This window comes from Rhinatrema bivittatum, chromosome 3 (assembly GCF_901001135.1).
Source record: "Rhinatrema bivittatum chromosome 3, aRhiBiv1.1, whole genome shotgun sequence".
In the NCBI taxonomy this organism is placed as follows: Eukaryota; Metazoa; Chordata; class Amphibia; order Gymnophiona; family Rhinatrematidae; genus Rhinatrema; species Rhinatrema bivittatum.
In genome coordinates this window covers 270,609,310-270,635,831 of record NC_042617.1, presented here as the reverse complement: position 1 = coordinate 270,635,831, position 26,522 = coordinate 270,609,310, and the positions used below count along the sequence as shown (strand labels likewise).

The 26,522-nt window shown below is 46.1% G+C and overlaps 1 protein-coding gene across 1 annotated transcript in view; it reads left to right on the top strand.

Moving 5' to 3' along the window:
- The window catches only part of GLI1 (GLI family zinc finger 1), a 277,357-nt gene extending 251,887 nt beyond the window's left edge, over positions 1–25,470 (top strand). Inside the window, exons 11-12 of the mRNA XM_029594601.1 lie at positions 7,088–7,367; positions 18,777–25,470. Coding sequence (XP_029450461.1) covers positions 7,088–7,367; positions 18,777–21,271 — 2,775 coding nt within the window. The 3' untranslated portion in view covers positions 21,272–25,470. The remainder of the gene's footprint in view (positions 1–7,087; positions 7,368–18,776) is intronic.
- The last annotated feature ends 1,052 nt before the right edge of the window (positions 25,471–26,522 follow it).

The window sequence follows — 26,522 nt, the reverse complement described above, 5'->3', positions numbered from 1 at the left end:
AATGCCTTCTGAAAATCCACTGCCAAGAGCTAACTGCCCAGGGGCAATGGAACAAAGAAGAGTCGGGATGGAACATCAATCACCTAGAAGCCCGGGCAGTCAGACTAGCCTACCTACGGTTTGGTCATAGACTCCGAGACAAATCAGTCAGAGTCATGTCAGACAACGCCACAAAGGTGGCCTACATCAGCTGTCAGGGAGGAACCAGAAGCCAACAGGTGTCTCTGGAAATAGACCCCCTAATGTCATGGGCGGAAGCGAACCTTCAAGAGATCTTGGCCGTCCACATCGCGGGGAAAGAAAACGTCGCTGCGGATTATCTCAGCAGAGAAAGTCTAGACCCAGAAGAATGGAGACTGTAGAACACAGCATTCCAATTGATAGTAAGCCATTGGGGAACACCAACCATGGACCACCTGGCAAACCGGTCCAACACCCAAGTGCCCAGCTTCTTCAGCCGCAGACGGGAACCTCAGTCCCAGGGAATCGATGCCCTGGTACAGACCTGGCCACAGGAAACTCTATTATATGCCTTCCCACAGTTTCCCCTAGTGGGTGCAATCATCCACAAGATAGAACACCACAAGGGACCAGTACTTCTAGTGGCCCCGGACTGGCCAAGAAGGCCGTGGTATGTAGACATGCGAAGGCTACTGACAGGGAGCCCTCTCCCGCTACTGTCACACAGAGTTCTGCTCCAACAAGGGCCAATCCTCCACGAGGATGCAGCTCGATTCTCTCTTACGGCCTGGCCATTGAGAGGACTCGCCTGAGGAAGAGCGGATACTCGGGGGCAGTAATTGACACCCTGCTCCGAGCATGCAAGTTCTCCACGTCTCTAACATACATAAGAATTTGGAGAGTATTCGAAGCCTGGTGTGAGGACCACAACATCATCCCATGCTCAGTCAAAATTCCCGCGATTTTGGAATTCCTGCAGAACAGCCTACAAAAGGGATTGTCTCTCGACTCCATCAAGGTACAGGTGGCCGCATTGTCATGCTACGGAACCAAGAGTGAGGACTGTAGCCTTGCCTCTCACCCGGATGTCTCCCACATCTTGAAAGGAATCAAGCAGATCCGACCACCCCTAAAGTGGCCGGTGCCCCTATGGAACCCCAACCTGGTCCTAGACTGCTTAGCAGGACCCTCCTTCAGACCTCTTTGCGGCCTGTCTCGCTGAATATTAACGAAAACAGCCTTCCTGGTGGCAGTCTGTTTGGCCTGTCGTATCTCCGAGCTACAAGCACTGTCCTGCCGGGAGCCGTTCCTTAGACTCACTCCGGGAACCATCCAGTTCTGCACGGTCCCGTCCTTCCTCCCCAAAGTGGTTTCTCACTTCCATCTCAACCAAACCATCTCGCTTCCATCGCCTGATGAGCTTAAGAATTCGGAAGAATTTCGCCGTCTGCACCACCTCAACGTCGGCAGACTCCTAGTCCGATACCTGGAAAGGTCGGAATCCGTACGAAAAACGGACCATCTATTCATCCTTCACAGTGGAAAGAAGCACGGAGAAGCGGCCTCGCGAGCAACCATAGCCCACTGGATCAAAGAAGTTATCAAGGCGGCCTACATAGAAGCAGGCAAGCTGCCGCATTTGCAAGTCAAGGCCCATTCCACTAGGGCCCAGGCAGTGTCCTGGGCAGAAACCAAGATGCTGTCACCCACCGAGATCTGTTGGGCGGCGACATGGTCCTCCATCCACACCTTCTCGAGGTTCTATCACCTGGATGTTCAGGCTCGAGAGGACACAGCATTTGCAAGGGCAGTACTAAGTGGGCCACGGGCAGCCTCCCACCCGGTTCGGGAGTAGCTTTTATACATCCCATTGGTCCTGAGTCTATCTACTACACGCTAGGAAATGGAGAAATTACTTACCTGATAATTTTGTTTTCCTTAGTGTAGACAGATGGACTCAGCATCCCACCCACGGCTGCCGTCATTCATGGAATTCTCGAGCGACATCCCCGAGAGTGAGGTATTCACGGGCAAGCCATGCTTCCCTCCAATTAGGACACCCACCCTACCGGGTGTCGACGTTTCTCGGTTGAGGGCACTGGCGGTCTCCAGCTATAACCAATTCAACCAGTTCAAGTTAAATCAAGTTAACCAAGTTATAAAGTTATTCAAGTTATCCAAGTTATTCATTCATGCATATATCCACAATTGCTTTTCGAGGAGAATACTGAAGAGCTGCACATGGAATAGCCTTAGTTTTTGGGTACTTGCCAGGTTCTTATGACCTGGATTGGCCACTGTTGGAAACAGGATGCTGGGCTTGATGGACCCTTGGTCTGAGCCAGTATGGCATGTTCTTATGTTCTTATGTCCTGCAGGGGTATATGTACTAGGACTGATGTCAGATTGAAATCTGATCTGTCTCCAAATGCTATCAGGAGTACACTATACCCATTGGTCCTGAGTCCATCTGTCTACACTAAGGAAAACGAAATTATCAGGTAAGTAATTTCTCCAATTTGGAGTCAGTCATTGCCTTTTTTGTCATACATGATGTATTGCCTTATTAGGCTATCCTCCAGGTCATTTGCCTCCAGAGTGACAGCCAGAAGACTCCTCTGGCTGCAGAACTGGGCAGCAGACTCAATGTCCAACTCACATCTCTGTTAGCTTCCTTTTAGAGGGAAGATTACTATTTGAAGAGGATTTAGTGGAATTAGTACAGGATTTGGGGGAATCTAAGCCCCACAGGCTCCTGGAGGATAGATCCCAATCAGGCATATGGGGGCTAGGCATCCCTGCACAGGATTCAGAATTAAGCCCATTCCTTTCAAGGAGCCAAAAGGCCAAGGGGAGACCTACCTGCATCCATAGGAAGCAGTTGCCCTCCACAATGATATCCAGCAGATCCCATCAATGGTAAGACTGGTAGGCAGATGCCTGACATGGAATTATGCAGAGTGGATCCAGATTACTACAGACCAGTGAGTCTTGGACATAATTTTAAGGGGGTACATGCCAGAGTGTATCTCCCCAGTACTAAGTATATTTATCATCTTGCCAGGTACATCTCAAATCAAAAAAAGAAGTGGTAAGAGCTACTGTTTTAAAGATGTAGAAGCTATAGTTTCAGTCCTCCTCACGAAAGGCAGAAGGGAATGTACTTGATTTATTTTGTAGTTTCATAGAAGGATGGTACATTTCACCCCATGCTAAAAAGGGTCAATAATAATTTAAGGATACCTCACTTCAGAATGGAATTTTATATTCTGTCATGGTAGCAGTAAGAAAAAGAAAGTTTCTTTCATCATTAGATCTGACAGAAGCCTACCTTTATATACCTATCAGAACTTCTCATCAAAACCTTTTTCACTTTTGTGTGTTAGGTGAACACTCCAGTTTCAGGCTCTACCCTACTGGTTTGCGACTGCCCTGAGGACTTTCACCACAGTCATGATAGTCATGGCAGCAGCTCTACGCAAGCAAAGGATAATGGTACATCCTTATCTAGATGACTGGTTCATCAGAGCAAAAACCACCCAGAAGAACCAGCAGGCATTAGCCACAGTAGTCCAACTCCTAGAAAGACTAAGCTGGGTGGTAAACTATACAAAGAACTATCACAGTCCTTTGAGTTCTTAGGTGCTCTCTTTGACATGGTAGAAGGACGCATGATCCTGATCCCCAGGAGCATCACTAAAATAATAGAGCAAGTAAATACATTCCACACCCTTGGATTGTCCAGAGTATGGGATTATCTTCAGATGTTGGGATTAATGACAGCTGCTATAGACTTAGATCTATGGGCACATATGTGCCTACTACAATATTCACTATTGACATGCTGGTCTCCCGTCTCTCAGAAGTAAGATCATTGGCACTGAAATTCCCCAACGTCAGAAAAGAGACGATTCTGGTATCTGAATCCCACCAAACATATAAAAGAGGTGGATCTATAGTCACCTGATTGGGTTGTTCTAATCACAGATGCCAGCATATTCAGTTGGGGAGACCATTGCTAGGACTATCTGACTCAGAGGAGTTGGTTGGAAGAGGAAGATCTATGGCCAATAAACGATTAGAGATAAGGACCTTCAGATTGGCACTCCAGTATTTACTAACAATGATAAAAGACAGTCAGAGTCCTCAGATTTCTCTCAAACAATACCATGGCAGTAGCATATGTAAACAAACAAGGGGGAACTCGCAGCCCCAAGCTTCTGGAAGAAGCAAGTAGGATTCTCATTTGGGCTGAAAAGAACCTGCCCCTACTGTCAGCATCACATATTGCAAGGAAAGAAAATGTTCAAGCAGAATTTCTCAGCAGAAACAGGCTGGATCCAGCAGAATTGGAGGTCAGCCAGGAAGCCTTCCAGATGATAGTGGAATAGTGAGGACTTCTGACTGTGGACTTAATGACAATCTGAATGAATGACAAGCCAAACTCTTCAGCCAACATGATCCAATTGGATAGGTGCCTTGATCCAATCTTGGCCAAAGGGCATGTTCCCACCCTGGTTCCTGATAGGCAAGGTGATAAAAAGGAAAGAGGATCACTCTTCAGAGGTGATAAAGGTGACCTCAGACTGGCCAAGAAGACCCTGGAATGCAAACCTAATAAGGCTCCTAGCAGGGACCTTTCTACAACTTCTCAGAGAACATGGGTTACTGTGGTAGGATCCAGTACCAATGGAAAATGGTGGCCTGAATAGTAGTAATTATGTCATAGAACACACAAGCACAGATTTGTAAAAGAAAAAACTTGGTTTACTAAATATTGTAAAATATGGTAAAAAAAATCAGCAAAGACAATATCACACAGCATCATACAATATTGCATGAATCAGTAAAATGCAAATAGCGTTACAATAATAAAAGATAAAGATTTTGTACAAGATGATAAAGAAGGTACTCCTTCACTATCCCTCTGTTATGATCAATTTATCTGTGAAAAAATTGAGGGACAACTAGGCCTGGAGGAAAAAACCATGGGATGGCTACTGGCACTCTCTCTCTGGCAATTCTAAAGGACACTGTAATTGCCGTTTTCTTATATTTTCATTTTCTGACTCTAGTTCAGGTTTTGCAAAGCTAGTTGGTCTAATTAGAACTTATAGCTTTGACAAGATTTATGGTTTGGCTATGGATTGTTAGAGACATCCTGTGCCTGACTCTAAGCACTGGTCTTCACTGGCCTTATCAGTTAGAAAAAAAAGATGTCTCTTGTTCTTATCTGAGCTTATTATTTCTAGGCAGATTAGACATAAAAAACAAACAATATGCAGCAGTATAGTGTTTAAAAATGACTTAATCCTTATGCTAAGTTGTGTACTATATATTGATCCACATTTATTAGTTTATTTATAATTGCTTTGTTCCACACTATTAACCCCACCTGTGCATCACAAAGTCTTCTGAGAAACTAAAAAATTACTCCTTAAATTATCTTCCAACACTCCACCTGCCAACTCTTGGAACAAAGAAAGCACCCAAAAGATTGTCAAGAAAAATGTGCATTTTTGTGATGCCTTAAGTTATAGTAGCAAAGCTAATTTAAATGAATCTATTTCTACTTTCATAAAAATTATCACATCTGACAGTCCTTTATGCTGTTTTATGCACTGTAGCATATACATGCTCTCCTTTATATGAGTTCTCAGTTCTTGATCTAAGTACAGTAATGGGTATGAGATGGACAGTAATAATTCTTTGTAATTAAGGCTACTGCAATGCAACATACAAACCCTATGAGGAAATAGATTAATACTTTTCTTCCGCATCTTATAATCTGCTCCCATAAAGATAAAAAAAAAATCTTTCACCACTCTGGTTCAACTAACTAGTCAGGGAGGCAGATTATAATTGTCTTCTAAATGCTTGGTACAGTCAGTAACTTCTACACAACATTGACAACCATAAGTGGTCTGGAGAGTATGGTATAGGCCTCCTTGCGCCATTTGCAGTAAATCAACAGCCAATTTATGATCCTGAAAAGTAGCTGTTATTAGGGATGTGAATCGGGCTTCGGACGATTGAAAATATCGTACGATATTTTCAAAATCGTCAGAAATCGGGGGCTCCCCCAAAACAATAGGAAAACCCCACGAAATTGTTCGTGGGGGTCTCATCATTTTGGGGGAGGACGGGAAAAACGGCACACAAAAATAACCCCTAAACCCACTCCGACCCTTTAAAACTAATCCCTTAGCTTTCCCCACCCTCCCGACCCCCCAAAAAACATTTTACAGGTAGCTGGTGGTCCAGTGGGGATCCCGGGAGCGATCTCCCGCTCCCGGGCCGTCGGCTGCCACTAATCAAAATGGCACCGATGGCCCTTTGCCCTTACCATGTGACAGGGTATCCGTGCCATTGGCCGGCCCCTGTCACATGGAGGGAGCACTGGATGGCGCGGCGCCATCTTTAAAAATGGCGCGGGCCATCCAGTGCTCCTACCATGTGACAGGGGCCGGCCAATGGCACGGATACCCTGTCACATGGTAAGGGCAAAGGCCATCGGCGCCATTTTCATTAGTGGCAGCCGACGGCCCAAGAGTGGGAGATCGCTCCCGGGACCCCCACATGAGATCAATCGTAACTGTTCTGATAAACTGTATATGACATATTGTTTTTTATTGCTACATATGTTATAATCATGGAAATATGCTTTGTATTGCCTGCTAATTTGTTAAATAAAAAGATTAAAAATTATAGGAACTTTATGGGACCTATGACAAGAATCTGGAAATTGTGTTTATCCCCTGTACACTTATAATTCACTATTGTTGATTTGTGATTGGCTGGGTATCACTGTTTTGCTCTGATCCTATTAGGGTCCTTTTCTTTTGATATACTTCTGTATAAATTAACCTTATCATCCAATTGCACTGGGAGATAATTTGACTTATCCAAGGTTACTCACACATACACACACACACACACACACACACACACATCCAATGGTGAGGCCAGCCTGGTGGCTCAGTGTAAGCCTCCTGTCCTTCAGTTCCATGCATTAGAAGTTTGATCACAGGTCTTACTATTATGAGTAAATGATTGCTAGGCAGCAACTTGGAACAACTGACTCAGCTTTTCTCTCGCCCCCCCCCCCCCCCCCATTTCTTTCCAGAAATCACAGGCCAGCCCAGGAGGTCAATCTTCCTGCAGCAGTGAGCGCTCACCTCTTGGGAGCACCAACAATAATGATAGCGGTGTGGAGATGAATATCAATGCCTGCGGGAGTTTTGAGGATCTCTCCACCCTGGAGGACCTGCCATCAGTGGAGTCTGTTGGGAATTCAGGATTGTCTGCACTGAAGAAACTGGAGAACCTGCGGATAGACAGGCTGAAGCAGATGCAGAAGCCTACAGTCAACAAGGCCATCAAATTGCCCTCCATTCACAGCAATGGTAAAGCAGTTGACCTGCCCCTTCTATCATTCCTCACCCCATGACCTCTACACCCCAGTAAATACCATCCAGCTGCCTCCTCTTATCATTTCTCAGCCCAAGTACTCTACATTTCCAGTAAAAGCCATCAACCTGCCTCCTCCTATCATTCCTGACCCATGTTCTCTACACCCCCAGTAATAACCATCTGCCCCACCTCTCCTGTCATTCCTCACCTCATGACACCTATAACACCAGTATTAATCACCAACTTGCCCCTCCTATCACTCCCACACCCTATCCTCTACATCCGTAAGAATAACTCTTTACTCTGTGTTTTTCACTGCTGTAACTTTTTAACACAGGCAGATAAGGGCAGACAAAATCATCTGGATAAAACATAGAAAGACAGGGAGGGTAGATAGACAAGAAAGTCCCAAAAGAAGAAAAAATTGATAAATTGATAAAAGCAGGAGAAAAAAACCTTCTTTAGATATAGATACAGAGAAGGCAAAAAAAAAACCCAAACAAATGGGGAAGAGGTAAGATAAAGGAAAAACGTGGGATTTGCTAAGAGGAGGACCAACAAAAGACAAATCATAAATATGTTCTTTTGCTCTGTATTTCTAGGTAAGGTACTAGGGATTTACATTCATATTAAATGAATTTCAAAAATGCAACAAATAAGGGCAGTTCTTTTCATTAAGGGGACCCCGAAAAGAATTGAGATCCCCCCCCCCCCCCCTCGAATGAAATAAACCTTATTCGATGCATTCATTTAAAATGAATGCATCGGGCCTAGGCCTGAGATCGGGTCCTTGCCTAGGGCATAGACCAAGGCCCACAGCAGGGGCTGTGGCCTAGGTCCGAAAGTGACACCTGGGTGGTGGCCTGGGCCCAGGCCAACACCAGGGCCTCAGCCAAGACCCAGGTGCCCCGATCAGACCTGATCTATCGGGTATCCGAGGGCCAGGCTGCGTCCCCAATGCCTGGGACTTGGCCCAGGCTCGATGCAGCAGCCTGGCCCAGAGGCGGGGTGCTAACCCCAGGGCCTAGGCCGGAGCCCAGTCTGACACCGCGGCCTAGCCCGGAGGTCGGTCTTGACACCGGAACCTCGTTCCAGACCCAGGCTTGACGCTGGATCCCAGCTTGGAGGCCATTTCGTGACACCTAAGCCATGGACTAGGCCAGAGCCCAGGCCCGTCACCATGGCCCGTGTGGGAGGCTGGATCCCAACACCAGGGACTCAGTCCAAACCCAGCCTGATGTTGAGCCCTCAGCCTAGGGTCAGACCCAGTGCCGGAGCCAAGGCCTCACTGCTCCATTGACACCGTCCTCTTCTTTCTTCTTTAAACTGACACCATGCGCCGGGGTCTCACTGGAGTTAATTAACTCCAGTGCATTCACCCAGTGGACAGCGCCATTTTGATGTATGGCATTATACGGTGTTGTCATACATCAAAATGGCACTGTCTGCTGGGGTGAATTTGCTGGAGTTAATTAACTCTGACCCTAGGCTGATGCCCAAGTGTCAGGTCCCAGCCTCCAGGCCAGGCCCCAGCATCATGCCAGGGTTTGGGCTGAGGACCTGGCATTGAGATCTGGCCTCTGGGCTGGGACGTGGCATCAGGCCTGGGTCCGGGTCTTGGCCCCAGCATTGGGAACTGGCCTCCAGGCCAGGTATCAGCATTGGGTCTGGGCCCGGTCTGCAGCCTAGGCTGAAGCCCAGGCATCAACCTTGCGTAGGCTGAGACTGAGGACGCAGTGACATATGAAAGGCCAAGGCTTCAGCTGGACCTAAGCCTCGTTGGCAAATTCCCACAATCCAGGTAAGTGGGGGCCAGGGGGGATCCTGGCCTGGCATTTTTCTAGGTGGGGTCAGGACAGGAGGCCTTAGGAGGCTTCGTTTTCTTTTTCTGAGTAGTTTTCAGGTTTTCTTTTTTTGTAATGTTTCATTCAGGGTTTTTACACAAATTAAATGAATCAAACATTCCACGAACTGAAATTTGTGGGTAAAAAATATTTCCTGAAAATGAATTGAAAAAAACAAATTGTTTATCCCTGCACACCCCTAAAGTTTATCAACTGGCTCCAAGTTTGCGCAACGGTGTTGATACAGTCCTAAATTTAAAGTATTGTATGTAGGGAACAAATTAGAGAAATCAGAACTACAAGTCCATACATACAATGGGATAAATCTAGTACTGAATCAATCCTATCAGTAGAATCTGGATCCAGCTGGCAACCCTATTTACGGAAGAAGGGAAAGACAAAGGAGTTAAGGCAAGACATAGCATTGACAGATGTGAAACGATTACAAAAAGGAGTGGACGGTTAATTTAGTTACACAAATGAGATCAGATGAGGCTGTAGGACTCAATATTGGAAATACTCAAGAATGTGCTACCACACCCCTTGCAGATTGTTCTACCAAAGTGGGGAAAAGAAACAAGACAGCTATTACAGAATCATTAGTCTCATTTCCAAAGTGGGCAAAATTATGGAAATAATACTAAAGAAAAAGTCAGTGCAGCACCTTGGAATAGATTATAGATTACAGAACACTAGATAACATGGTTTTTCAAAGGGAAGATCTTGTCAGATTAACTTGCATTTTTTAATATGATGGCAGAGTTGATGGATTAGAAGGCAGGAGACATTGCCTATCTGGAATTCAGTAAGGTTTTTATCAATGACCCATGAAAGACGAGTAAGCAAGGTGGATGGTATAAGAGTAGCCCAGAAAGTTAGAAACTGAGGAACTGGTTGAGCACCAAAACACAGAGAGTGGTGGTAAATGGAGTCCATTCTAGTGAACGCAAAGTGACCAGTGGACTATCCCAAGGCTCAGTACTGGGATTGATTCTTTTAAATATCTTTATTGGTAATTTTACTGAGGGACATGAGGGAAGAAATTGCTTTTTTGGTAGATGGTACAAATATCTGTAGCACAATATACATGACAGGGTGAAAAAAAGGAAAAGAGATTTGAAATACCTGGAAGAACAGTTAAGGGTTGTAGCTTTAGTACGAGAAAGTGTAAAATTAGGGGTAACACTCAGTCCCAGAGCTAAGTGTGGAACTAACACATTGGGGCTCCTCCTGTTTCACCACTTGTCTCATACCCATTCACCTACCGGCCCGCCTGATTCTGGCTGCCATCATACCAGGGATCCCATCCCAGTGTACTGAATTCTCTGATGTATTCTCAAAGCAGAGGGTTGAAACCCTGCCCTTTGGTATTGACCTACTTCCAGACAAGATACCCCCGCTGGGAAGGGTCTACCTGTTATCTGTTCCAGAGACCGAGGCCATGAGTCTGTATGTTAAGGAGAAGTTGGCAAGGGCCTTTATTCGGCCATCCTCTTCCCCTGCTGGAGCAGGTTTTTTTCTTTGAGGGCAAGAAGGATTGCACCCTCAGGCCCTGTATTGACTACAGGGGCCTCAACCAGTTCCTCACTCAGTATCTGTTACTTCTCATCTCAGAGCTCTTTGATTGCCTGTAAGACACAAAGATCTTCACCAGCTTAGATCACAGGGAGCATGCAACCTCATTTACATCACAGAGGAGGACAAGTGGAAAACCGCATTCAGTACTCGAGATGGGCATTATGAATACCTTCTCATGCCATTTGGATTCTGCAACACCCCAGCTGTATTTCAAAATATGGCAAATGAAATTTTTCGTGATCTCTTGTACTCTTATATTGTGGTCTACCTTGACAATATACTCATCTATTCTCAATCCCTGGCTCTGCACCAAGAACATGTTAAACAGGTGCTACAGTGACTAAAAGACCATCATCTATACACTAAACTTGAGAAATGCCTCTTTGAGCAAGAGCAGATTCCTTTCCTAGGTTACATTATCTCTCGGACCAATTTCCTTATGGATCCTGCAAAGCAGAAAGCAATCCTAGACTGGCTCCCGCTGGTCGGCCTTCGGGTACTACAGCATTTTCTAGGATTTGCTAACTACTACCGCCAATTCATTCCTGGGTATTCAAACCTCACAGCACCACCCACTGCCTTGACCAGATAAGGTGCAGTTACCCGGAATCGGTTTACAGAATCCGTCAACGACTTTCCAGCCCTCAAGGGAGCCTTCTCCCAAGGACCTGTCCTACAGCTTCCAGATCCTGATCACCCCCATCTTCCTGGATATAGATGCCTTTATCCTTGGGATAAGGACTGTCCTCAGTCAACACAGTGACCAAGGGAGCCTCCTGCCATGTTCCTTCTTCTCCAGAAAGTTCTCTCCGGCACAGAGGAACCACATGATTGGGGATCACAAGCTCCTTGCAGTGAAATCAGTCCTAGAGGCAGTCAAACACTGGACCACAATATATACGGACTACAAGAACTTCGAATACCTTCAATAAATGCAACAGCTTAACCCACAACAGGCCCAGTGATCTCTTTTCTTTAATGAATTTTATTTTGAGCACTGCTTCCATCCAGCAGCCAAGAATCAGAGAACAGATGCCCTTTCCTACTCTTTTCAAATGGAGGACATAATGGAAACTCCTCAACACATCAATCCAGCAAAGATTATTGTCACCATTGCTATACCGGTGTCTCCAGAAAAAGATGGTAGGACCTAAGCATCTCTGGGAGAAAATGTTAAAATGGGCTCATGACTCTTGCCTGGCAGGGCATCCTGAAGTAGCCCATACCCTTGAATTCTTTCAGTGCCACTACTGGTGGCTGCAAGTAAAAATGTGTGTGAAGAGTTACTTGGAGTCTTGCCATGTCTGGGAGCAGCATAAACCAGCTCGGGTCTGACCTCGGGGCTGTTACAACCATTGTCAGCCTCCAAGGAACCCTGGACCCACCTGTCCACTGATTTTATAATGAACCTCCCTTACTTACTCGGCTCCACCACAATATGGGTCGTGGTGGATAGAATTTGGCATTACCCTGGATCTCACAACAGACTACCACCCAGAAGGAAATGGCCAAACTGAGAGAATTAACCAGGTCCTTAAAACCTTCCTTCGTCTATATGTCAACAAGAGACAAGATGATTGGTCCATTCTCCTACCCTGGGCTGAGCTTTCACACAATAACCATGTCAGTAGTCTCCATTATGGCAAACACTCTCAGATTCCTCTACCGCTACCACTCTCTATGCTCTGTCCGGCAGCCCACCTCATAGCCAAGGAACTTCAGAATCTTTGACTGAAAACCAACCACTTGATCACCAAGGCAGTAGCTCAGGCTAAGAACCACACTGATAAGAGGTGCAGACCGGCTCCACAGTTCAAGGTGGGAGACTTGGTGTGGTTAAGCATACAGAATCTGCATTTCTGACTCCCTTTTCTTTGTTTGGCACCCAGAATTATAGGTCCTTTTCCGGTCCTGCATCAAATGGGGCCTGTGACTTACCAACTCAAACTTCTGATCAAGTTAAGAATACATAACATGTTCCATGTGTCATTGTTAAAACCACTGATTCTTTCCTGGCCCTCTCGGCAGCCTCCCAAACCTGCTGAGATTTCTTCAAAGAAGTCTCTCATTATAAGGTACAGGAAATCGTGGACTCTCGAAGGATTATGGACCAGAAGAAGACTTCTGGGAGCTCGCAGCCAACCTCTACGCACCTTTGTTAAGAAGGGAGTTCCACAATTGCTTTCTCCAGAAGCCTAAACCCAGGACATTAAGATGGAGGCTTAAGGGATGGTTATTGTTATATTCGGCGGCTTGTGGGATGCCCCTGCAAGTCGCCACACTCATCCTCGATGCCAGCTGGGCCTCCCCTCTGTGCCAGGATCCCACTGGTCCTCTCACACACGGCCAGACACCACCATGCCTAACACCTCCGATCCTTCTCCTAGGCGTGCAACCAACGTAATAATTCTTAAAGGACCCGTGGTGGGAAAGGGCCACACCACCCACCGATGAAATCATCTGCATCAGCCCTATTTAAGGGCAATCCTGATGTCCCTGCTGTGCCTCAGCAATGGGTCTCCTACACTGGCTGTGTAGTGTGTGTTGCTGCTTTGTTCCTGGTTCCTGCTTTTCCAGCCTTGCCTCATTTCTCATGCCCAGCCTTGCCTAGTCTCCTCACCTCTCCTCGGACTGACTTCTGAATTTGACCCTTGCCTGGAAATTGACCATTCTTGCTTGTGGCCTGCCTTTAACCCTAGTCTGACCCTGGATCAATGCCTACGCTATAGCCACAGAGATTCTCACCTAAGACCTGCCGGCTCCTGGAACCCAAGAGCTCAACTCAAGGAGAAAGGGGTTGGTATAGGTGAAGCCCTAGTCAGTTTCTTCTCTGCATAGCTCCACCAGCTGTCGGTGAGAGCTTATGGTGCCTTCCCCGTAGGCTGAGCCAATCTCTCCACAGCAGCAAGGGTCCACAGATCTTACAAATTTACCATGTATTATTATTATTTATTAGATTAATATTCCACCTAATTTCTGTTCAGCAAGAGTATTCTTATCTTTCCGTTGTCATTCTTAATAATAAAAGTAATATTTAGGCTTTTTTTTTTACCTCCATTGTGGATTGTAATGAGCAATGTGTCACACATGTGAGCATTGTCTGTCAGGTGTGTCATGATCGGAAAAAGGTTGAGAACCACTGCGCTAAGAACATAAGAACATAAGAAATTGCCATGCTGGGTCAGACCAAGGGTCCATCAAGCCCAGCATCCTGTTTTCAACAGAGGCCAAACCAAGCAACAGAAACCTGGCAATTACCCAAACACCAAGAAGATCCCATGCTACTGATGCAATTAATAGCAGTGGCTAATCCCTAAGTAAACTTGATTAATAGCTGTTAATGAACTTCTCCTCCAAGAACGTGTCCAAACCTGTTTTGAACCCAGCTACACTGGCAACAAATTCCAGAGCTTAATTGTGCGTTGAGTGAAAAATAATTTTCTCCGATTAGTCTTAAATGTGCTACTTGCTAACTTCATGGAATGCCCCCTAGTCCTTCTATTATCCGAAAGTGTAAATAACCAATTCACATCTACTCGTTCAAGACCTCTCATGATCTTAAAGACCTCTATCATATCCCCCCTCAGCCATCTTCTCCAAGCTGAACAGCCCTAACCTCTTCATCCTTTCCTCATAGGGGAGCTGTTCCATCCCCTTTATCATTTTGGTTGCCCTTCTCTGTACCTTCTCCATCGCAACTATATTTTTTTTGAGATGCGGCGACCAGAATTGTACACTGAAGTCAGGCTCACTGGTCTATAGTTTCCCGGATCACCCCTGCAGCCCTTTTTAAATATTGGGGTTACATTGGCCACCCTCCAGTCTTCAGGTACAATAGATGATTTTAATGATAGGTTACAAATTTTAACTAATAGATCAGAAATTTCATTTTTTAGTTCCTTTAGTACCCTAGGGTGCATACCATCCGGTCCAGGTGATTTGCTACTCTTTACTTTGTCAATCTGGCCTACTACATCTTCCAGGTTCACAGTGATCTGGTTCAGTTTGTCTGACTCATCACCCTTGTAAACCATCTCTGGAACTGGTATCTCCCCAACATCCTCATTACTAAACACACATAATTCCTTAAGTCTTATCTCATATGACTTTTGTGGTTGACCCTGCACCATTTTGGTAGCCTTTGCTTGAACCACTTTCAACTTAGTCCATATCCTTTCAGAAGTGCAGCCTGCAGAATTACACAGGATATTCCAGGTTAGGTCTCAATCACAACCCGCCTCAAGACATCACCTCCTTTTATGCTTTTGGTTATGCTTCTGTATGTGCACCCTAGCATTTCTCTGGATATGGCTATTTTCTTATCACACTGTTTCACTACCTTGAGATCATCAGACATGATGACTCCAATGTCTCTCTCCTGATTGGTACACATAAGTTTCTCAACCCCACTGTGTACGTCTCCCTTGGATATCAGTACGAGAGATACCTTATTTTGCACTTTTTAGCAACGAATCTTAACTACCAAGTGTTACGATGCTGCTCGCGGAGCCCATCCTGCGAGCAGCCTCTCACTTGCCTCTGCGCCAGCATCCAACTGCGCCGGTCGACGCCACAGGACACCTTTTTGCAGCCTAGGCAGCCCCGGACTGCCACTACCGGGACTCCTCTTCGTAGCATGGAGCCGATGCTGCTCCTGCCTATCCACCTCCTTCATGTGGCAGGAACACCGCCGATGCTTGCTCCTGCCTATCCCCGTGCCTCTAGGTGCATGCGCCTCTTCATAATATTTAAAGTGCCAGTGGTGGGAAAAACTCCACAGCCCCAACGCATGACATCATCATCCTGCTCCTTTACCAGCCCTATAAAAGGGCTCAGCTTGTTCTCATCAGGGCCTTCGAACCGGGTCTCACAGTTGTCTGTGATCTCCTTCCGGTCAAGGTCTTCCGTGGTCTTCTCTTGTCTAGATGGATCTTTGTTTGATGTTCTGGTGTTCCTGGTTTCCTTCGTCTTATGTTCCTGGTCTTGTTCCTCGTCAGAGCTCCTTTGTCGCCTGTTCCATGTCCTGATGTTCCTGATGTTCCATGTTCCTGATGTTCCTGACATTCCATGTTCCAGCGTTCCATGTTCCTGATGTCCTCGTCTCCGGCTCGCCGTCCTGCTTCCAGGTTTCTTGCTTATCCACCTTTCCTGGCATGCCACCATCATGGTCCATGACCAGCCCATGGGGGGCTGTGTAGGGTGCTTCATGGCACAAGGCCTGTCTTCATGTCTGCAGCGCAAGTCTCCAGAAGGCCTTTGTTTTTAATGCCGAGGTCTGTTCCTGAATCTGAATTCCAAGTCTTGAATCCTGAGTCTTGAATCCTGTTCCCGGTCTTTGGAGTACCTTGTTCCTGCTTCCGTCCATGCCCTAGACTCAAGCCAGAACCTGTTCCACTTCAGCATGGTCTGCGACCAGCCACGGATGGCTGTGTAGGATGTGCTTCGGTGCAGGCTTCTCCTGAATCTTCGACATGTTTCCGGTTCCAAGTCTTCACTTTCTCGCCTGGAGTCTGCTTCGCTTTTGGCGTGGTCCGCAACCAGCCATGGGCGGCTGTGTAGGGTGTGCTGCAGTGCAGTACTCACCATGTACTAGTGCCTGAATCCTGAATCCTCATCCGAGTCTTCCAAGTATCCTGAATCCTCGTCTGAGTCTTCCAAGTTCCACGTATTCTCGTCTGACTCTTTCAAGTATCCTGAAACCTCGTCTGACTCTTCCAAGTTCCTCGAGTCCTGGTCTGAGTCTTCCAAGTTCCTGAGTTCCATGTCTCATCTTGTTCCTGCCCTCAGTCTCCGTCTGGCCTCACACACTCATCATTTCCAAGCGGCAGGCCCAGAAGGGCTACCGAGTGGCCGGAGGGCTACTCTTGAGACCAGCATTGCATTGCTGGGTCTCACCTGTGCGTGTAGGTCCAGTGGAAGTCTGAGCCTGCCTTGCTTCAGTTCCTCGATGTTTCAGGTCTTGATCCTGGTCCAGCCTTCTTCCAGCTCCAGCCCGTGCCTGAACACTCTCACCTCCCATGGTGTGTGTCTTGGGGCTCCTCCCTGAGCCGCACCATGGCCCAAGGGCTTAAAATCCCTCTTAAGCAAGCGACTGCACCTCTGCACTCACAACACCAAGGGCTTGACAATGCTGCAAGCTTTCTTAGATCACTGCTCATTCTGTCTACTCCCTCATCAGTGTTCACTCTATTGTAGATCGTAGCATCATCTCCAATAAAGCAAACTCTTCATTATAATCCCTCTGCAGTATCACTTTCAAAGAGATTGAACAAAACTAGCCCCGAGTCAGATGTCTGAGACACTCCACCAATCATCTTTCCTCAGAGTGAATTTCATTTACCACTACCTTCCAGCAGATTTTTTTATTTATTTTTATTCCACCTTTTGGGATTTCAAAATGGATTACATTCAGATACTGTAGGTATTTCCCTATCCCCAGAAGGCTTATAATCTAAATTTGTACTGGAGGCAATGGAGGGTGAAGGGACTTGCCCAAGGTCTCAAGAAGTGGGAGTGAGATTTCCTGCTGCTCTAACTACTAGGCTGCTCCTTCACTCCTCCTCCTTAGGGCCAACACCCAGGCTGCTCAATTTGTTTGGTGTTAAAACTAGAGGTGGTAATATTGCCCATATACAAGTCACTAGTGAGAACCCCTCCCCCTCCCCCCACCTTGAGTACTGAGTTCAGTTTTGGAGGCCATACCTTCATAAGGGCATTGAGAGGATGAAAGCATTTAGAAAAGAACTACTAAAATGATGCAAAGCCTATAACAAGCCCTACAAACAGAGGCTTAAGACACTCAAAACGTAAACACTGGAGGAAAGAAGGGATAGGGGAATATGATAGAAACATTCTAATTTATAGGCCTCAATTAAGTACAGGATGGAGACATTTTCCATAAAAATGGGAATTCAAGGGCAAGGGGGTCATGATATGAAGTTGGAGGAAGGAAGGCAGAAAGGAAACATGAGAAAATACTTCTTTACTGAGAGAGTAGTAGATTCCTGGAATAACCTATTGGCTGAGGTAGTGGCAAGAATTTAAAACCATGACAGAATTTAAACATGCTTGGAACAGATATAGAGCACTGTGGTAAGGGCAAGTAGGGGGTAATAGGTAGAAGAAGTGAGGGAGGAGGCTTTGCTTAATCATATGAAAACTTTGAGGGCCAAAGAGGGAAGACCACAAGCCAATGGGCAGAGTGGGGTGGATTAATTGTATCAGGTTACTAAGAAGTCTGGCATAACCTGCAGGTGGGCTATGGTTACAATCCTAACTTGAAAAGTAAAGATGCATTAGACTTCCAAGAAGGCTCATGGAGTATCCATGGTTACCAGCCTAACATTAGAGGTATGGCTGCATCATGCTTTTAAGAAGGCCTGGGGTAACCTGCATGATGGCAGCCATGGTTACAACCCTAACATTGTGGTACAGTTGCATTAGGTTTCCAAGAAGGCTAGGGTAACCTGCACAAAGTGTCATCTTTATAATCTTAACATCAATGAGCACATGGTTTTGGTGGCTGCTTGAATTATCACAAAGCTCAGTGATAAAACATGGGAGGAGGCTTGGGTGCTGGATTAAGAATGCGACTTGCAAAAAACAAAGAGATCAAGACCTGCAGTAGCCTACCAGGGGATGTATGGAGACACTGTAACATAATTTTAGTTGGGGTAAAGATACTGAGGTTAGCAGATGTTGACTTAAGTTTGAGAATATATATTCTATCCAAAATGATAAAGAATTAGCAAGAAAGACAACTGGAAAGATTGAATGGGGTACTAATTCTTATTTGCTATGTTACTATGTTTAAAATGGAAAACAGTACTATGTCAGTGTCATACTTATGATGAATTCAATATGTAATCTATGTATTGCAGCCCAAGTGGAACATGGTTCATTAGTAAATAAAGATTGAATTATATAGAATAGTTTATCTATTTGGACCTAATCTAAAAACCCAATCCCTGTAATTTCTAGGTCCCCAAGGTGATGTATCAGGTGTTTGCGGCTCACCAGTGATGGTCCCCAACCGACGGCTCCTGGAACTGTCCTCCAACAACCTGGTATCCATGAACCAACCAAGTGAGCGACGCAACAGTACCACCAGCACCATGAGTTCAGCTTACACAGTCAGCCGGAGGTCCTCGGTAGTATCTCCATATCTCTCCAGCCAGCATCCAGTGGACCTTGTAGCTCTTCCTAACAGTATGAATGCCACAGATGCCTATGACCCCATTTCTCCAGACGCTTCCCGGCGGTCCAGTGAAGCCAGTCATTGTGGTGGCCTTCCAGGCATGGCTAACTTTACACCCGCACAGCAGTATAGATTGAAGGCAAAGTATGCTGCAGCAACTGGTGGGCCTCCTCCAACGCCATTGCCAAATATGGAGAGGGTGGGTCTCAGTACAAGAATGGGCTTTGCTTCTGATTATCCAGGTCCTGGCATGCCACCATACCTACCAAACAGTCCTCAGAGGAGATACAGTGCTAATGAGTATCAGAGTTACGGCATGGGCATCACCCACCCTCATCTGGTACCAGGAGCAGGGTTGAGAAGAGCCAGTGACCCAGCAAGACCAGGTATGGACCCACAGGCCACACCTAAAGTACAGCGTTTCAGAAGCATGGCCAATATCAATACATCGACAATGGGCAGGCCTATGGCTGGCATGCCACATCAGTTTGGAGGCTCTGATGCGAACATTCAGAGGCACATGCTTTCACCACGGCCTCCTAGCATCAGAGAGAATGTTTTTCTGGAATCTGTATGCATAGATAGAGGCAACAATGCTAACGAAGCAAATGAGCTGCTGCCCAGTGATATTGAGCAGTACATAAACTACCCAGGAACCAATCAGGCTTCTTCCAGTGACCACATAAACTTCACCTGCCAGCCTCAAGGAATGGAAGCACAAAACCAAAATGTTTATGGCAGTGGACACAGGGCCATGGGTAACATGCAGGTCAATCAGGACAACCACATGGGACTGGACCATGGGTTGGTCCCACCAGATTACAGCCTGAACCAGTGCCAAATGAATGCCTCTAGCCAGCCCTTCCAAGGCCTGAGACATGTAAACAGCCATGTCAACATGCCAGTTCAGTGGCATGAAGCCAGCTCTGGGAATGCTGGCATGATAGCACACCAAAATCCAAACCAGCCAACAATGCCATCAAACTCAGTTCAGGGAACACAATGCCAGTACCTGACTCCTGGCTCCTCCCAACATGCTAAACCAAATATCATGGTACAGAATGAGTCAAGCCAACAAGGCATATATATGAATAACCAGAGGTTCAATTATACTAATCAGATGACTATCAAACCTGAACAATACCAGCAATCAATGGCTTCTGTGGCAGCTTGCCAAAACATGAAGCCATGTGCATTACAACAGCAGGATACTTTCACTCAATCAAATTCAATGGCAATAGCACCGAGTGACACAAGCTGTGAATACCGACGCCTTTCAGACAGCCATCAGGGTTTCAATATGGGGTTAAGTCCTGGTGTGCTGAGCCCTCATGGCAGGAGACCTCCGACCCCAATGGTCCAAGTCAAGGAGATGATGGTTAGAAACTATGTCCAGTCCCAGCAAGCACTGATGTGGGAACAGCAGCAGAAGAACGACTCCATGATGGGTTTACATGGGGAGAGTGTGGATACGGGCCAGTCCCAACCTTCGCACAATGCCCACTCTCAACCGTACATGAGTCCCAAATATGTACATTATCCAAGCAAATCACCACAAAGTCATCTGCTTAGCCCTGTTTCCTTGGATAGCCCAGCTAGTCATACTAAAGTCATGCAGAGCCCAGGTTCACAGTGTTTCAATCATGACGTGGTTCCTCATCCTCCTGGTGGTCCCAAACCCTTAAGCAGACAAAACAGTATGAGCAGCCAGTCAGCCTATGTGGGGAGCCCACCTCAGCGGAGTCCATCTTATCAGCCCTCAGATGTCAGCCCCCGAGCACCGGTCCATCTCCCACCAATTCCATCACAATCAGAAGCCTCTGGCAACACCGCCATGATGTATTATTCCGGTCAGATCCACATGCATCATGGGAAAGTAGCAACCCACAAACTTGCAGCCCCTCTAGACCATGAGCATGTGAGCTGTGAAAGCCAACAGCAGGCACAATTCAACCCAAAACTGAATCCCTTAAAGCCAAGCTCAGTGTTTTTCTCACAGACTGGTCAAGTATCTAACTCTCTGGACTCTTTGGACTTAGAAAACACTCAGATAGACTTTGCAGCTATTATCGATGAATCAGAACCTTCCTCATTAAACCCAGGAGGCCTCAGTCCAGGTGCCCACCACAGCTCTCCCCAAACATCCTCTTGTTTGGCTACACCTAGGACCTCTGCTGTCATGCTCCATTCAGGGATCACCAATATGGCCGTTGGGGACATGACTACCATGTTGACTTCGCTGGCCGGAGAAAACAAGTTCTTGAACACCATCTCTTGAGGCTGGAAAGCCCTGGTAGAGATGGAGAAGCATTTTCCGCATAGATCTACGGCTCAGATTCTAGTGAAAGGCTCGGCAAAGAGCAGAACTTTGTTCCAGGTGAACATCGGAAGCCATTTTCTCGCAAAGTGCCATTTCCAACTGCAGACCTTTGAGGTGTTACTGATGGTTATTCTGACAGGCTATCCAGGTGTTTACAGTTCAACTGGGAGATCTTGGAGAGAGAGGGCAATGAGAACATGAGGAAGCATCTAAAAAGGGAGAGAATGCAGGAAACTGAGTATGAAAGGTTTCCATGCCAACTTTCAATCAAATTTGGAAGGGTGATTGATCCTTGTGCATGAAATGACTTCTTGTTGTGCCTTGATGACTCACAAAGCAAAGCATGGATCAGTTTTCTTGCTACCTCATAGCTCATCTTCAGTTCCACTTGATGCTTTTGCATTCAAGGGCTCTTGCAAACATTCTGTTAACAAACAGGGTGCTCAAAGCTTCAGGGAAGGAGCAGAGAGCAATATTTACCTCTCTCCTCTAGAACCCAAGAGTTTGACTCCAGTTATAAGCTGGCATGCATATATTTTATTTAACAAAACCAATAGCTTTGTAAATTGGTTTACATAAAAGAAGGTTCACGTTTGTGTATTTGTGGTGGTAAGGGGTGGACTGGGTTTATATGTTTTGGCTGGAAAGGAGATCACTGTGGCAGGAAGGCATTCAGGATATATGTGTTAATAGTAAGAATAGTGTCAAAGTTTGTGTGTTTGTAGTGAGAGGCGTGTCAGAGTTTGTGTTTGTGGTAAGAGTCAGGCCTGGATTTGTCAACGGGTACACTAGACCGGTGCCTAGGGTGGCAGATATCTGGGGGGGGGGGGGGGGGGGCAGCAGGCTGGCTGAAGATGCACTGCCTTCCAGCTGTGCCTAATCTGTCAGCTGCTTCCCAGTTCAGCCCCCCCCCCCCTCCCCAGGCACTGCGCAGGAAACAGGATGAGAGGGTGTCAGCCTGGAGCAGACAGAGCAAAGAGAGATCATTTCAGGGAGAGTGGGAGAGGCTGAATGGGGATCATTGCGGGATGAGGGGATCAGCCGGGGGATGTGTCTATGTGTGAGAAGGGATTGGTGCCGTGTGTGTATATGTGTGTGTGTGTGTGTGTGTGTGTGCCAGATTGGGTGGAGGGTTTTAGAGGGGATACAAGGGGGAACAGGACTGAAGAATAGTAGGGACACCTGCCTCCTCCCTCATCCCCACCAACACAATTCATATCCTCTCTCCCTTGACCACAGGTTCTTCTCCCCAGATCCTGGAACCCAACCCAACCCTTCCTATCCCTTGCTCTCTTTCCTCAAACCTAGCACCTCCCTCCTCCTCCCATCCCAGATTCCTAATCTCCTCCCCCTTTCCTTGATCTTCCCCAGTTAGGAAGAGTGGCTTGGGATCTATTTAATGTTTGGGTACTTGTGACTTGGATTGGCCTCTGTTGGACACAGGATGCTGGGCTTGATGGTCTGACCCAGTAGGGCATATCTTATGTTCCTCATCTCCCATCCCCTCTCCATCTCCATCCCCAATACTCCTTCCTTTTCACATTTCTCCCTCCTATCTCCAGTAATCACCCCTTCTTCTCCTCATCCCATTCCTGGTCCTTCTCCCTTCTCTTCCTATCCCTAGTTCTCCCACCCTCTCCTTCTCTTCTCCCCATCCCTGAGAACTCCCTCTACTGAGGCTTGAGATCTTTTTTTGCTCACCCAATTAAAAAACAAATTAGACAGACCCAAGCAAGGCTGGAAAATGTACCCCTGAGCTGTGGCAGGAAACCAATGGGAGCTGTCTTAGAGCTTCTGCTTCCCAGTTGTCTGAATTTATGGAGGGGTGGAAGAGGGGATTAACAGCACCAACAGTGCCTAGGGGGGTGTCAAAACCCTAAATCTGTATCTGCTAAGAGGGCTATCAGGATTTGTGGGTTTGTATTTATGGTGAGGGGGTGCAGGGTTTGTGTTTGCGTATCGGTAACTGATGGCTGTCATCGCTCTCTTCCTAGCTAACAGCCCTCCAGTAAAAATGGAGCACATGCTGCACAGAAAGCATGAACTCTATGTCTAATTAAATTGTGTTTTAAATGTAATCATGCAGTGAAGGAGTATTACACTGGAACACAGAAACAATGTGTTTCTAAGTCTTGAGGTACTATGTGAAATTAGAACCGGACGAAGCATAGTGTAGTCACAAGTTTTACTTTGCTTTGAAAAAATACATCAAATTTACACTCCAGCAAATGTCCATTTTCTGTTGATTTGCCACCCTCTGGTGCAATATGAATAACACTCTCAGACAGCCCAAGATTTCATTGTGGACTCCGGGGTTTGGAAAGAAGGGAGAGATGACATTCACCCCTTCCTGTCTGCATTTACCCCTTCTTCACCTACCTCCTCTCCCAGCATGCACCCTTTCTTGCCCTCCCCATCATTCACGCCCTCTTAGCTTCCTTTCCTCCAGCATTAACCCCTCCTTGTCTCTCCCTTCCAGCATTCATTCCTTCCTCACCTCTCTCCCCCCCACACACACACCATTCATCTCTCTCCTCCCCCGCCCCCCCCCCCCCCAACGCATTTCCTTTTCCTCTTCTGCAGGCAGCACAGAGACCTCCAAAGAGCTCCAGTGCTGCTTCAGTCCCTCCCCTCTTGCCCTGCAGCAACAAGCATTAGTGGGGAGAGCAGGAGGAGGAGCTGCAGAGAGCAGGCCCTCTCTTTTGTGCTCCTTAGTTCTAGCTCTTCAGCTCTCAGACCTGCACTGTGGCCTTTTTCAGGCAAGGGAGGGAATGGGGAGCTCAGCCAGCCAGGGTATCTCCTTGAAGACCCAGGAGACTTGGACTGTCTGCCTTCTGAATTTGGCACACTATAGTACAGTATTTCTATGGTAATGCTATGGATTTTGTACAAGATAGTATGTTTTTTTCTAGGAACTTGGCATGCTAACATGGTATTCCTATGGTTAGACTCTGTATTTGGCATCCAACAGTATGGCATTCGTATGGCAATTCTCAGAATTTGGTACAAAATAATGTGATATTCCAATGTCAATGCTCCAGATTTGTTGTACTTAGTACAGTATTTCTAGGGTAACTGTGCATAGATTTGGAACAGTATAGTGATATGATTATGGTAATATTCTAAATTTGGCACTGTGTTTTAATAGAGCCACCCTCTCCCTGGTCATTACAGAAAACAGTCCTGAGTCCAGGAGTCATGCACCAGTGCTCCTAGCAAAACCGTACATCATGGATTCTAAATCTGACCACTAATTGTCACCCTAAACTGTGGACCCCTTGCCCCTCTCAGGTAACTGTGAACATGGTTTCTAAAGCATCCCCAGCCAACCCTGGGATGCGGAAGGTCCGATCGAGGCATAGAACCGAGAACTTTTTACATGGCAATGCATGGCACTTGCCAGTGAGCCACCAGGTTGCTCCAGTATAATAGTTCTATTGCAACGCTGGATTTTGTATACCATGGTGTGGTATTATTCCAAAGGCAATTGTCTGGATTTTGCATCCTATGGTGTAGTATTCCTACAGTCAGATTCTGAATCTGGCAACCTATGGTCTGGTATTACATACTGTATATATAGTGTTGACTATTCATATGGCAATACTGGATATAATACATTACACAGCAGTATTAATATGGTAACATTCTAAATATGGCACACGAGAGTGTGATATTAATGCTATAGGCCTAAAGCACTAGACTGCTATATTACTGTGGTGATCCTATAGAAATTTGACTCAAAGAAAGGAGCAATTAATGAAAATCAAATTCCATTTTTTCCAATCCTGAATTCACTTTGAATTTCTCCATGCTGTCAGATAAAATATGCAAATGCTTGCCAAGTGACCCATAGCAGACAAATAGCCAATTCATACACCAACACCAGCCAGGCCTGTATCCTGAGGAACCAAAGAAGATATTTTTTTTAAGAAAAAATCTCTTTCTTCTTTAAAAAGAAAACTAGCTTGAAGAACACATTCTAATAAAGCAAAAAGTTTAAAAAAAACCCACATTTTTATATTAAAAAATGTTTTATAAGCAAGCTTGTCCCTAGCTATATTCAAGACACTTTTTTGCTTTCTTTACCTGTTGTGATTTTGTACATATATATACAGTAAAATGTGCTTTTCTATTTGTATTTTTTTGCTAGTAAAATCATAATAAAAAAGAGCAGTTTCTTACAAAAAAAACAGAGTTAATGACCTTGTTTTGATCAACATTTTATCTTTCAAGCTGCTGCAGAAACTGAAAGTGGCTGGGTGTGAGAAGTGGGGGGAATTGAATGCAGTGTCGCCTCAGTTCAGATCTCAGCTCTGTTTTGGACCCTCTGAACTCAGCTCACGTCATCTTCGTGTCTGTGTGCCTGAGTCCTAATCCTTGGATTAGGCACTTTGGGGGGGCAATGTTCCCAGGCTTAGACTGAACGTGGGTAAAATGGTGGGGCTTGTGCACGGACTTAAATGCAAGCCGATAATGTCAAATTTTCAAGCAACAGAGAGAGCGTGTGTACTCCCAATGGAAGACCAGCGGGGTATGCGCACTCAAGGAGCACTTCAGGCGCCTGCTTAAAAACAGCGTGCCCATGTCGCATTTTCAGCGCACGGAGTGCTCTCCAGACATCTAAGAGCTGAAAATCAGAGGCAAGGAGGATCATTTTCAAAAGGACTTCTGCAGAGAAAGCAGTGTTTTGCCTGCCGAAATGACCCCTTTATTACGAAACTGCCTGCCCGATATGCAAGCAAATGTACGTACGCTTGCATGTCTTATAGGTGCATATGTTTATCCAGACTAAGCAGAGGTGTTTCCATGGGCAGGGTTGAGAAAAGGGGTGTGGACTTCCAAAAGCATGCACGCATATTTTCAAGAAAAAATTCTGCACACATTGTAGCAGGTGTAACCATGGGCAAGATAAGTTTCAGAGTGGACATATGCACAGACGTCTCCTTTGAACACTGGTGTAGATTTCTGCCTGTATTTGCTGCCTTACTCCTCGTGTAATGTTACTCCAAAAGAGGGCAGTTTTAAAAGCCAATTATGGGGGTCAATAATGATTTACATGCATAAATGGGCCGTCTGAAAAATGCCCTCAAAGTGGCTGAAAGCATGTGGGTTGTTCTATGACTTTTCGACTTCTAGCCATGTTCAGAGAGGGGCGTTCCTGGAGCCATTTAGATTAGGGTAGGGAAAGGACACATTTTTGACTCCTATG